Source organism: Littorina saxatilis, linkage group LG16, assembly GCF_037325665.1.
Source record: "Littorina saxatilis isolate snail1 linkage group LG16, US_GU_Lsax_2.0, whole genome shotgun sequence".
Lineage (NCBI taxonomy): Eukaryota > Metazoa > Mollusca > Gastropoda > Littorinimorpha > Littorinidae > Littorina > Littorina saxatilis.
This window is the reverse complement of record NC_090260.1, coordinates 49,901,378-49,915,296: the sequence shown is the minus strand read 5'-3', so window position 1 is coordinate 49,915,296 and position 13,919 is coordinate 49,901,378. Positions and strand designations below refer to the sequence as shown.

The following is a 13,919-nucleotide window of genomic DNA, read 5'->3' as shown; positions in this document are numbered from 1 at the left end:
AATAAAGAAACATGTATCCTTGTGTGAAACTGTTCATAATGCATTGGGACACATTTAAAAAAAACTGTAGCAGAACTTATAGAAACGCACACAATATGTTGGTATGTGGACATATTTGGACGAGAAAGGTGGACGGAGGATCTGCAAGAGCACAGTAATGAGGAGCCCGTTTGGACCTCAGTAAAATGTTGATTTGGTATTCACATTTGACAGACAAAAGTTCGTTACATTGCCCTGGTGTTTGTTTTGGGGTGGAGTTGAAGAAAAGGGCAGTGAAGCTGAGGCCAAACAAAAACATATGTTGGTTTAGGGTAACGTAGGTCGTTTTTGACTCACATGCGAAGCAAAAGTGAGTCTATGTACTCACCCGAGTCGTCCGTCCGTCCGTCCGGCCGGCCGGCCGGACGTCCGGCCGTCCGGAAAACTTTAACGTTGGATATTTCTTGGACACTATTCAGTCTATCAGTACCAAATTTGGCAAGATGGTGTATGATGACAAGGCCCCAAAAAACATACATAGCATCTTGACCTTGCTTCAAGGTCAAGGTCGCAGGGGCCATAAATGTTGTCTAAAAAACAGCTATTTTTCCCATTTTTCCCATTTTCTCTGAAGTTTTTTATGTTGAATACCTCACCTATATATGGTATATAGGGCAAAGTAAGCCCCATCTTTTGATACCAGTTTGGTTTACCTTGCTTCAAGGTCAAGGTCACAGGAGCTCTTCAAAGTTGGATTGTATACATATTTTGAAGTGACCTTGACCCTGAACTATTAAAGATTGTCACAAAGATGTGAGTAGCATATTTGTGAGGTGAAACCACGTCGTGTTTTTAACCTCCCTAAATGTTGTACAGGCGAGGGTAGCTGACCGGACTGGCGTTATTCACGTGTTTCGGGTGTTGCACGTAAAACTGGCTTAGCTTGATGTGAGTTGTGTTTGAGACATGTAGCTGGTCTGGGGTAAATAACGTCACAGCGTGTGAGATTTCCAACCGGGAAGGTTGTTCAGCGTGTGTCAGACTTGTTCTGGGAACAAGTACTCTTTCAAGAGACGGGTCTCTTAAGGTAAATGATTTACTATGTTGTATATTAGTGACGTTGGAATACATAGCTGGAGCGTAAAGGTTAGTGTGTATAAAGTGCACCCAATCTTAGTGTGAAGCGTTGGGAGAATTTTGGATGTAATTGTTTCACGGTTTTTCATGGGGAATCTCTTGAACATAATTGCTACGCATTTATGTTATGTTTAAGACGGTCATGCTGTGTATGGGGAGTGTTATTCATTGATTAAGTGTTAGTTTGGATATTGAATCTGTACGGAATGTGAACGTGGAATGAACGAGAATGTATGAGTGGTACATGAACGTTTGGAAGAAGAGATGGTTTTAGAGAATGTTGTATTAAGACTTGGTTAAATTCTTTAGGAGTTTCCATGAGGGTTTTCCATGGCGTATAAGGGAGGGACCTTACACGAGAGAAGCGCTAGACGACGGTGGAAGCAAGGGACCACCTCTGCGCAGATGACTAGACGAGTGGAGTCTTCATCGAGACCGGTCGTAGCTGACGACGGTTGTTTCCGCTACGGGCGGAAGGGTTTCTCGGGGAGAAACCTGGAAGGTGTGTGTGGGCATCGTCCGTGAGATGTGTGTTGGCGTCTTCAGTGAAAGGTGCGTGTTGGCATCTTCAGTGGAAGGTGTGTGTTGGCATCTTCAGCGAAAGGTGTGTGTTAGCATCTCTGTGTGTTGGCATCTGAATTCATTATTCTACGAGGATTCAGCGAGACAAGTAAGTGAACTGGCGACATGCAGTGAGCCGTGAAACGAACTCGTGAGTGTCCGCTGGTACCTTCTTGTGTGCGTTAATCTATATTTGAGAAAGTATTGTTATAATATGTATTTACATGCCTTGAGTGAAAGCTGGAAGATTGTGCGAACGGTGTGTTGAAAAGTTGTTCGTATTGATGTATTTAAAGTGAAGAAGTATGTTGTTTTTGGTTGAGGAAATAATGAGCCTGCATCCTCCCAAGTTCTGTTTTTGAAGTGTTTGGTGTGAAAGGGTAGAGACAGTGCAAAAGGGCAGAACACGCATAATAAATTCACATGCAAACCACTTCGTGACAGTGGTGACCCCGATTTAGCCCTAAATAGGTTTTTGTTTCTAAGGATAGAATTTTGTGGTAGTTAAAAAGCAGTTGCTTCCCTTTCAGTAGAACAGAATTGAGAAATAGTGGTTGATAAAGAAGTGCCTTTAGTGTAGCTAAATATACAGACGTTGATATTTTGCGTGTTGTAGTGAGTTTGTTTATGTGTATGTCATTGGACACCCCCTCTCCAGCTCTAGGGGTCTACGTAATTGTATAGTTTCTTACGTAGAGAGGGCCTTAGTTTCTGTTTGCTTCCTTTTCTGTGTAATTATTAACTATCTTTCTATCTAAATTCTAGCTCCCTTTCCTATAAGTTTTTTTTTAAAACTATTTTTCTTAGATTCTATCTTGGATTGATTGTTGTGTGTGATTGTTGTCGTTGAGGTGCAGGCTTATTTTAAATAAAATAGTATAGGGTGTGCCATTTTTTGTTGTTGTAAATTCTGAAATTTTTTATTTTTTTTTGTTTGGACTCTGATATTTTTTTTAGTTGTGTACTCGGGCTTGAAAAGTGTTTGTTTATTATTGTTATTGTTGTTCCTATTTGTAGTTGGATTAGTAATAGGGTGATTATCTCCCCTATACTAGTGTTTGATATTTAGTTGTTGGTTTGGGGAAAGTTTTGTGGGTTTTTTAAAAAAAAATTTTGTGGTTAGTAATAATTTGTAAACATTTGTACTTAGACAAAATTTTGGGTAAATTTTTTTGTTGTTGTTGTTGTTGTGTGAACATTTAAATTTTGTTTTGGTTTTGCTCGGGCGATTGATTTTCCTTAAAGGATCTGACGCTGGTTAGTGGTGTGTGGAATTGAAATTTTCATTTAAAGTGTGTTATTTGGGTTTGAGAAACTTTGAAATTTCCAGTTAATTTATTTTTTATTTTTGTTGTTGTTGATGTTCTAAAGTTGTTAGTTTAAGTTTGACATTGAGTGACAAGTGTTTGAAGCTGCTATTGATTGTTTAATCTGATATTTTCTAAATTATAATTTTTTTTGTTGAACTCTATAAAGTTTATTGTTTATTTTTGAGACTGGTTGTGTAAATAGTTAAGTAGTAAACAATTTGAGGATTGTTTTTAAAAAGGCACAAGATTTCTGTTAGTTTAGTATTTTATGATACTCTTTTGTGTGTGTTTAGTATTGCGAGAAAGTGGTGTATGATACAACTTTTGATACCTAAAGCAATTTCGTGAAACTTGTGTTACTTGATCCATTGTATTACTTATTATTTTGATATTTTGACATTGTAAAGATGGCTGAGCATAGTGATACTGGTGGTAGCACATATGATCATTATTTGGCGTTGGGAGAGAAGCATGGCTTAAAGGCAGAAGCTTTGTTTAAGTTTGCTCAGGATCATATGGATAGAGAAGAGAGAATTCAGGAAAGGGAAGCAAAGAAAGTAGCAGCTGAAGCTGAGGTTGAGGCAAAGAAGATAGAAGCTGAGGCCGAAGCAAAGAAACAGGAAACAGAAGTAAAAAGATTAGAAACTGAGGCTGAGACAAAAAGATTAGAAACTGAGGCTGAGACAAAAAGATTAGAAACTGAGGCTGAGACAAAAAGGTTAGAAATTGAGGCAAATAGGGATGCAAAGAGGTTAGAAGCAGATACTGAAGCGAGGAAAATGGATTTGGAGTTTAAGAAAGCAGAGGCGCAGCAAAGTACAGGTGGAAATGCAGGGGGAAGATCAGGTCCCAGCATTAGGCCCCAGTACCCAAAACTCCCCATGTTCAAGGAAGATAAGGATGACATTGACAGTTTCTTGTTCAGATTTGAAACGCATGCAAAGGCGAACAAATGGAATGATTCAGAGTGGGCTACGTACTTATCAGCTTACCTGGAGGGTGGAGCGTTGTCTTTGTTTCATTCATTGTTTTCAACGGGTACTTTGTCGTATGAAGACTTGAAGAAAGAGTTGTTGAAGAAGTTTCAGTGCACTCGAGAGGGATTTCGGGAGAAATTTCGCAGTACGAAGCCAGAGGCTGATGAAAGTTTTGGCACATACGTAACAAAGATGAAGCATTTGTTCAACCGTTGGTTGAGTTTGTCTGATATTGAAACATCATATGAAGCATTGTTTGATTTTGTGTTGTGTGAGCAGATTCTTAACAGTGTATGCACTGATTTGGCAGTCTTTTTGAGAGAACGGAATTGTAAAAGTTCAGAAGACATGATTGCTAGCGCAGAAACTTACAAATCAGCCCATCCAAATAAATGTTTGGCCAGAAAGGGGCAAGTAAATCCTTTGGGGACTGGAAATGTAGCGTTCAATCAGAATCGTGGAGCAGGACAGTCTTACAATCGAGGTCAAGGTGATAGTGGCAGAAGACAAGAGGGTATGAGCAGAAATACCAGGTTTCAAGGCAGAGGATGGCAGCAAACTGTTTCAAACTTAAAAATTATGTGGGGCACATGTTATGCTTTCATCATGAGACACATTTGGTCACATATGATCAAGGTCAAGGTCACTTTGACCCTTATGAAATGTGACCAAAATAAGGTAGTGAACCACTAAAAATGACCATATCTCATGGTAGAAAGAGCCAATAAGCACCATTGTACTTCCTATGTCTTGAATTAACAGCTTTTTGTTGCATGACCTTGGATGACCTTGACCTTGGGTCAAGGTCACATGTATTTTGGTAGGAAAAATGTGTAAAGCAGTTCTTAGTGTATGATGTCATTGCTAGGTTTAGTTATTTGACCTTGACCCTGAAGGTCAAGGTCATGTAAAGGTCAAGGTCAAGCATGTGAGTCGTATGGGCTTTGCCCTTCTTGTTTGTTATTGTTTTTTTATTTTTTTATTTTATATTTGGTTGATTTTAAAGGAGGTTACTTCCCATAGTCTCGGTAAGGTTCGCAACATGTGCCAACATTTTTATTTTTTTTAAATTTTTTTAGAAATGAAAATAACCGTTTTAGGGTCGGCGGGCAAAAAATAGGGTCGGTCGGGTTCCCTAAACCAACATATATTTTTGTTTGGCCTAAACTGATGCAACGTAAATTTGGAAACATACAGCTAATCACATATTATAGGTATGACCACCAACCAATCTAGATACAAACGCATGATAACTAGGAAGGCGCTAATTCAGATGAGGAAATATTTCCTGTGATACCCAGTTGCTAGTATCATATAGTAGCTAAAATAATGCTTGGAAAAGACACAGATTCGAGATCGTTAACACAACACTGCCGTTGTTTTACGGTTACACATCAAAAGCAAACAGCTAGGAACAAATAGGTGGCAATGAAAAGTTATACTTTGATGCAGCACATATCACATGATATAGACCTTATCATTACTCCTCTTTTCTAGTTTTTAGTTAAACTGAGATAGAGAGAGATGGCGAGTGAGAGAGAGAGAGAGAGAGAGAGAGAGAGAGAGTGTGTGTGTGTGTGTGTGTGTGTGTGTGTGTGTGTGTGTGTGTGTGTGTGTGTGTGTGTGTGTGTGTGTGTGTGTGTGTGTGTGTGTGTGTGTGTGTGTGTGTGTGTCTGTAAGTGTGAGTGCTGCGAGAGACGCTCAGGATGTTTACATGTGTTTTAATGCAATTCTAATTCTAAGTTTACAGCAAATATGAAGCGGGCTAGAGTTATTAGTTTTAAGTGCAATCGTTTAATTCTTAATACATGTGATGTTTTTATGTCTGTGATCGCCTGACACTGTAAGGCAATTTTCCTTGTTTTTATGAGGACAGTAAACATTTTGAGTCTTTGAGTCTTTGAGTCTTTGAGTCTTCTCCATCCATCCCATTCGCCCCTGGCTAAAAGTCTTAACAAAATCTTACAACGACTATACTCATCAGGCTAAACGTGAAAAGAGAAACATGTCCTGTGATGTCCTTTCATATTGCTGACATCAAAGTGTTGAATCGACCAAAGCTCAAGTAAAGTAACGGGTAGTAAAAGCGAATCTTAATAAATGTGGCAAAAAGTGTGCTTTGATGGGAAACAGATGTTTGCTCAATGTGAGTACGGTCCAACTTAGGTAACAGGAAGTAAAATCATTACAGCTAGACTTTGAACGGAGGTTTGAGAGAGAGAGAGAGAGAGAGAGAGAGAGAGAGAGAGAGAGAGAGAGAGAGAGAGAGAGAGAGAGAGAGAGAGAGAGAGAGAGAGAGAGAGAGAGAGAGAGAGAGAGAGAGAGAGAGAGAGAGAGAGAGAGAGAGAGAGAGAGAGAGAGAGAGAGAGAGAGAGGGGGCAGAGAGAGAGAGACAGAGTGAGCCGAGCGAGCGAGTGAGAAAGAGAGAGAGACACACACACACACACACACACACACACACACACACACACACACTGAAACACACACACACACGCACACACATACACAGACATACATATACACACACAAACCAGAAGGAGTGAGAGCGAGAGAAAAAATGAGAAAGAGAAAGTCGTCAGTAAGTAGTGGTATTGACACGTAGCGATAATGACACGTAGCGCTAAAAGATGTAGTGATGTCGACATGTAGTGATAAAGAACGAATGATAGCGACTCATAGACAAATTATTTGTAGCACTAATCAACGTAGTGATAGCGGCACGTAGCACAAATGACACGTAGGATAAATAACACGTAGCGCAAATGACACGTAGCGCTAGCGATACGCACCCATCTTTACATGCTTACAGATCTGTGGAAGCACATCGACTGATCTGTAAAAAACACACCTGACTTCGATCTAGCACTGCAAGAGGTAGCGACGACCAGGGACCTATATTTAATATATATAGGTCTATGAGACTACGGACTAGTGTGTCAACATCACAACAAAGAGAATCACATACCATTTCGTATTGCCGCTTATGCTGGCTTTGTTTCCAGCAGTTCCTTGTGGCCTCGCAAGCATTTTGACGACGAGGAGGCTCAAACGGGCACGGTAAAACCTCAGGCTGGCTGAAAACCGGTCCGTATTCCACTTGTCTTCCTCACTGCTGGAGCCGGCCATATTTGTTGTTCAAGGCCCGTGACGTAGCACACGTATGTGCACAAGGTCATGAGCCAAGACTGCGCGCGCGATGGAACGATTCAGAACAGCCAACAAACGAGTCAAAGTATACTTTTTGGACTTCTGTGTTCATTTTTACACACGCATTTGTGGTTGATGAATTAAGAGGGTCAACATATCAAAAGTGACCCTAAACCTTGGACTTTTCCTTTAAGAAATCGATCCAAAAATGATTTCATCTTATTCTTTATCATTTCCAGATTCTAAAAACATATAGATATAACTATGCTGTATTAAAAAAGCCCTGAAAGTTTAAAAAACAAACACATAAAAGCGCGCTTTCCTGCTTGGCGCAATACGCTACCGCGCTATTCTGGCTTGTCAATTTCACTTCGTTTTGCGAGTGAAAAGTGAGCGATATCCGTGTCGCGGGGATTGACGAAGCTGTATTTTCTTGGTGACAACAATGCAGTGCGTTCAGTTTCATTCCGTGAGTTCAACAGCTGAACTAAATGTAGTCATTTCGCCTTACGCGACTTGTTATTTTTACATTTAGTCAAGTTTTGACTAAATGTTTTAACGTAGAGGGGGGAATCGAGACGAGGGTCGTGGTGTATGTATGTCTGTGTGTCTGTGTGTCTGTGTGTGTGTGTAGAGCGATTCAGACTAAACTACTGGACCGATCTTTATGAAATTTGACATGAGAGTTTCTGGGTATAAAATCCCCAGACGTTTTTTTCATTTTTTCGATAAATGTCTTTTATGACGTCATATCTGGCTTTTCGTGAAAGTTGAGGCGGCACTGTCACGCTCTTATTTTTCAACCAAATTGGTTGAAATTTTGGTCAAGTAATCTTCGACGAAGCCCGGACTTCGGTATTGCATTTCAGCTTGGTGGCTTAAAAATTAATTAATGACTTTGGTCATTAAAAATCTGAAAATTGTAAAAAAAATATATTTTTATAAAACGATCCAAATTTACGTTCATCTTATTGCCAATCATTTTCTGATTCCAAAAACATATACATATGTTACATTTGGATTAAAAACAAGCTCTGAAAATTAAAAATATAAAAATTATTATCAAAATTAAATTGTCCAAATCAATTTAAAAACACTTTCATCTTATTTCTTGTCGGTTCCTGATTCCAAAAACATATAGATATGATATGTTTGGATTAAAAACACGCTCAGAAAGTTAAAACGAAGAGTGGTACAGAAAAGCGTGCTATCCTTCTCAGCGCAAGTACTACCCCGCTCTTCTTGTCAATTTCACTGCCTTTGCCGTGCGCGGTGGACTGACGATGCTACGAGTATACGGTCTTGCTGCGTTGCATTGCGTTCAGTTTCATTCTGTGAGTTCGACAGCTACTGAACTAAATGTAGTAATTTCGCCTTACGCGACTTGTTATTTTTTTTATTATTCAGCCCAGATCTCTCATGCAGAAAGTTGAGGGAAAGAGATTTCTACGCATTCAGCTTTAGTCAGCCCTAGATTAATTTAATCGTGGACTACTCTTATGTTAAAATGAGATCAATGAAAAGTTTGTGGATGATAATTGGTTTCATAAAATTATTAATGAATTTAAAAGCTTCAGAAATGTGTTATTCAGCCTGGATCTCTTTTCGCAGAAAGTTGTAAGAGATTTCTACAATCGTTAAGCCTAACAACGCTACAGCGATTACAAACATAAGGCCAAAAAAAAATAGGTCTGTTTACGGTAACATAGGCCCAAAAAATAGGGTCGGTAGGTCGGGATTTTTTTTTTTTTTTCCCCCAAAAACCATATTTTTGCGTTATTTTGCCAAAAAAACAAGATTTTTTTTTTCCCCAAATGCCAAAAAAAGTCTAGGGTCGTGCGAAAAAACTAGGGTCGGTCGGGTTACCGTAAACAGACCTATTTTGTTTGTTTTTGGCCTAACACACTTTTAAGAGGCTTGGGTACAACAATGCGGAACTGTTGAATAGTTGATTCTGATCATTCACTAATTGCTTTCAAATCTAACGACATAAATCTTGGTCCAGGTATGGCAGATTCTTGACGCATAAATGTGTTTCTCAAAATCCAAAACAACTCACTCTCTTCCAAAAGCAGTAACACTCGGTGCTGTTAGCATTGATTTTGCAGATAAAGTCCGCAATCTTGGAGCCATTATTGACCGCGATCTGACTATGAAACAGCATGTCACCAAAACCTGCCAGGCCGCATACATTGAGTTGAAAAGGATTAGTTCAGTCCGCTCTTGTCTGACTGAAGAGGCCACCAAAACACTAATTTCTTCGTGTGTGCTATCTAGAATAGACTTTTGTAATTCAGTACTAATCGGTAGCCCCTAGACACTATCATCCAACCACTGCAAAGGGTTCAACATTCAGCTGCAAGATTAATTTGTAAATCCTCCAAGAAGCAACCTTGTACTCCCCTTTTGAAATATCTGCACTGGCTTCCGGTCAATCAAAGAATTAAGTACAAAAGCTCGTGTCTCTGTTTTAAAATCATCACTGGTTCTGCACCTTCATATCTGTCTGAACTCGTAAACCTGTACGTCCCTTCCAGATCGCTGCGCTCTGCCGCTGACACTCGAATGTTCCGAATTCCAACAAAAAAAAGAAAAGTACATGGACAACGCGCATTTTCATTTGCTGCTGTTAAAACATGGAACTCCCTTCCTTATTCTGTCAGACATAGTCCATCCTATTCTTCTTTTAGATCAAATCTGAAAACGCACCTGTTCACACAGCATTTTCTAGACTAACCAGTAACTCCCAAACTGTCTGGTGAACCCTGCAGCAGCCAGTGATCTGGAAATCGTGTGCTGCTACTTTTTCTCTTTTCCTTGTGCAAACTACAAATCGGTTTATCTAGTTAGATAAATGGATGTGCATAAGCACGAGCTTGGTTTTGTGATTATATCTGCGGCTTTTTTGTGTGTATGCCATGTATGCAGATTGTGTAGGTATATTAGTATTCATGTGTGAGTGCATGTGTATGTGTGTGTGTTGTATGTATGTGTGTGCGCCTGTCTGTATGCGTGTGTGTATGTGTGTGCGTGTGTGTGTGTGTGTGTGTGTGTGTGTGAACGTGTGTCTGTGTGTCTGTGTGTATCTGTGAATGTGTGTGGTGATAGCATGTGTGTGTGTGTATGCGCACGCGTATGTGCGAGCGCACGCGTGTGTTTGTGTGTGACTGCATGGATTTAAACGATGAATTTGCTTTTGTACTCCTGTTCTTTTTGTGTCTTAATGCTGTATTTTGGTTTTGTACATGTGTATAGCAATGTCATTGTAAAGCGCTTAGAGCTTCTAGGTAAGCGCTCTATAAGTTTCCATTATTATTATTTATAAATAACCTTTTCCACAAAAAACATCAACACGGTACACCAACAAAACACGCCCATCACTCCATTTTCAGAATGCAAATTTAATGTTCGACATTGTACTCTAGACATAAGGCTGGATCCTCGCTTCAAACGAGTTGTTCAAGAATCGTTGCTCGTTCAAACGAGTTGTTCGAGAATCGTTGCTTGTTCAGTTTTGCTGGTGCATTTAGAAATCTCAGTGGGTCCCTCGCTGGTGAGAAGTGATGCTTTTTAGAATACTTGCTGATGCGTGCGTCTGCTGTTTTTAGAGTCTGAATAATAAATACGAGAAACGAAATATAATTAAAACACTTTTCTTTGAAATGAGCATCTTCAGCTAATTCAAACTGACACAGTCCTCGGCTAATCGTGAGGGTGTATGTATCTGTTAAGTTCAAGTTCATTGTTAAAACACAATAGAATCATGTTATCATCAAAACAAAGTACCTTTTCGTTTTAACACTTACCGCTCTAATAGAGAATTGTTGCTCGTTCAGTTTTGCTAGCGCATTTCGTAACCTGAGTGGGTCCCTCGCTGGCGAGAAGTGACCATTTGTGACCCTCCACCACGAAATGAGTCGCATGTCACCTCGCGCGGTTCTGAGCTAGGCTTAATATAAGTCCGGGGAGTGTCTGGTAACAGTGTGAGGGTCACCTTAGTCACTCAAACAGTTTTCGCTCTTTTCTAAAACGGTTTTCACCACTGGATAGAGCATAAAACACTCTTTGTGAAAATGTAAAAATATGAAAATCATGCAAAGGTGACATGCGACTCATGTCGTGGTGGAGGGTCACATTGTTAGACTGATTGCTGCTGCGCGCGTCTGCTGTGTTAGTGTCTGAATAATAAATAAGAAAAACGAAATCTGATTGGATCTCTTGCATCTTCAATCGTGCTGCTAATTGAAACTGACTCAGTCCTCAGCTAATCGTGGGGATGTATGTATCTGTTATGTTCAAGTCTGAAGCAACAACGACAAAATCAGATTGAAACTCGTTCTTTAAAACAACGACAACGTTGCTCCGCAGAGGCTCAGCTTTTCACGATGACGCCAGCTATCACTCTCGTGATTTCTGTCGTGTGTCTCATGTTATTTCAGTCAACAGAAAGTTTACAACAGAGCTTGTTGGCAAAGAAAGCTGTGCCAGCAAATTATATTTTCTTGGACAATCTTCTCTTTGAGAGCGAAGCAGCGTCAGCAGTTGACTGTGCAAGCAGTTGCTGGAAGAGGCCAGACTGCTGGTCATTCACCGTCAGCACCACGTCTTTGGGCACTACGTGTCGAGGACATGCAGTTTGGATGACGTCAGCAGGTGAAAGGATCTTGACGGCTACCACGTCCTTATGGCACATGAGTAAGTATACTACCGGTGTCAGCCACCTGCGTGTAACATTATTCACCTGCGTGTAACATTATTCACCTGCCAATCGCATTAATATTATGTTTTACATTCAGTCAGTCCTTGACTGAATGATTGGACGAGAGTGGAGAGGACCTCTGTGTCCCTAGGCGCGCGCGCGTGTGTGTGTGTGTGTGTGTGTGTGTGTGTTTGTTTGTGTGTATGTGTGCGTGTGTGTGGGTGTGTGTGTGCGTGTGTGGGTGTGTGTGTGTGTGTTTGTTTGTGTGTATGTGTGTGTATGTGTGCGTGTGTGTGTGAATGTGTGTGTGTGTTTGTGTGTTGATGGGTTTGACTGTGTGTGTTTGTGTGTGACTGTGTGTGTGTGTATATCTTGAAAAAAGAAACTGTGGAAAGTATATACAGGGTGGTCCCCAAAAAGCGCCCTATTTTCTGTTTGATCTGTTTTGACTGCAAAGAGATATTTAGACAATTTCATCACCAAACAATGGCAGAATGATGGGAAATTATGTTTTGCACATTTTGGTAGAAATTGGTCTGTTGATAATATAATAATATTGTAATACTAAAAATGACAGCTGATATAGCGCGAACCACAGTAAACTATGCTCTCCGCGCTTTACATAATTTTATTAACTATGAATAAAAACCAAACTATTTAAACATCAAATACACATACATTCTAACAAAATAACGTTACATTAAACTTACAGCAACACATTATCCACTTATTCTCTCTTCGCAGTCAAAAATGAGATCACAAAGAAAAAAGGGGGTGTTTTTTTTCCCACCCTGTACCTCAAAAACAACTAAACGGATGCTCTTGAACATTGACAGAGAATCGTTTGGGGGCATTTGCTCTTGCCTTTTTTCTCAGGTTTTTGATAACTCTATTTTATGACATTTTGTGCGTGCTAAAAAACAAGTGTGGTGCTATTTCTTGAACAAGTTCCCAAACATGATTTGTTATTCTCTTCAGACTGGCTGGAGAGAGCGTGCAGCAACAACACGGAGTGTGGTGTGCCCCTGTCTCAGTGCTCCGCCGGCAAATGCCTCTGCTCTCCTGGATACTACTACTCAAACTCCAAGGACTCGTGCTTCGAAGGTGCTTACCTCCTTTTTACACCCCCGGTATAGGGGTGTGTATAGGTTTCGGTCGATGTGTTTGTTTGTTTGTTTGTTTGTTTGTTTGTTTGTTTGTTTGTTTGTGTGTTTGTGTTCGCATATAGATCTCAAGAATGAACGGACCGATCGTCACCAAACTTGGTGAACAGGTTCTATACATTCCTGAGACGGTCCTTAGAAAAATTGGGACCAGTCAAACACACGGTTAGAAAGTTATTGGTGGATTAAAATTATACAAGGACTTATAGAGGGACATCTTAATGGTCAAAGGGAAATAACCATTCTCACTCAGTCACTGCCACCAACTGAGAAGGTTATTTCCCTTTGACGGGGGTGTTTTTCCTACCTCGGAGGAATTTCTTGTTTGTAACTTCGTTTGAAACATAGCTGATAATTATTTGCCTTACGTGTGTGTGTGTGTGTGTGTGTGTGTGTGTGTGTGTGTGTGTGTGTGTGTGTGTGTGTGTGTGTGTGTGTATGTGTGTGTGTGTCTAAATAATATATTGTTTACGTAAACAATATATTATTATTTAGACGTATTTTACATTGTTTGTAAACAATCAGCAATGTTGCTAAATGAATCATTATTTACGTAAACAATGAATTATTTACGTAAACAATCAATTGTTTAGGTAAATAATGAATGGTTTACGTAAACAAAACATTATTTAGAATTGTGTTACATTGTTTATAAACAATTACTTATTTAGCACATGAGCTTCTAAATAATGATTATTTAGCTCAAACTTGTGAAAAAAACATGAAAAAGTATCCAAATAATTATTTGACAAATGGAATGCCATAACTGGGTGCTTTGTGACCAGTTTCTCCCCTAGACTGTATTGAAAAATGCGTCCGTGTGAGCTCGACCCCCACTTGTGACCAGTAGCAAAGAACAACTCATATATATATATATATATATATATATATATATATATATATATATATATATATATATATATATATATATTAGTACAAACAGTCT

General features: G+C 39.6%; 1 protein-coding gene and 1 long non-coding RNA gene across 2 annotated transcripts in view; both read left to right on the top strand.

The window, feature by feature from the left end:
• Window positions 1-773: 773 nt before the first annotated feature.
• Window positions 774-2,026, top strand: LOC138951156 (uncharacterized). Its single transcript, XR_011451022.1, has 2 exons — window positions 774-1,066; window positions 1,426-2,026. It is a non-coding gene; the product is annotated as an uncharacterized lncRNA (long non-coding RNA).
• An 8,525-nt stretch (window positions 2,027-10,551) lies between these two features.
• Window positions 10,552-13,919, top strand: part of LOC138951163 (uncharacterized) — a 30,200-nt gene continuing 26,832 nt past the window's right edge. The window contains exons 1-2 of the mRNA XM_070322806.1: window positions 10,552-11,806; window positions 12,789-12,914. Coding sequence (XP_070178907.1) covers window positions 11,392-11,806; window positions 12,789-12,914 — 541 coding nt within the window. The 5' untranslated portion in view covers window positions 10,552-11,391. The remainder of the gene's footprint in view (window positions 11,807-12,788; window positions 12,915-13,919) is intronic.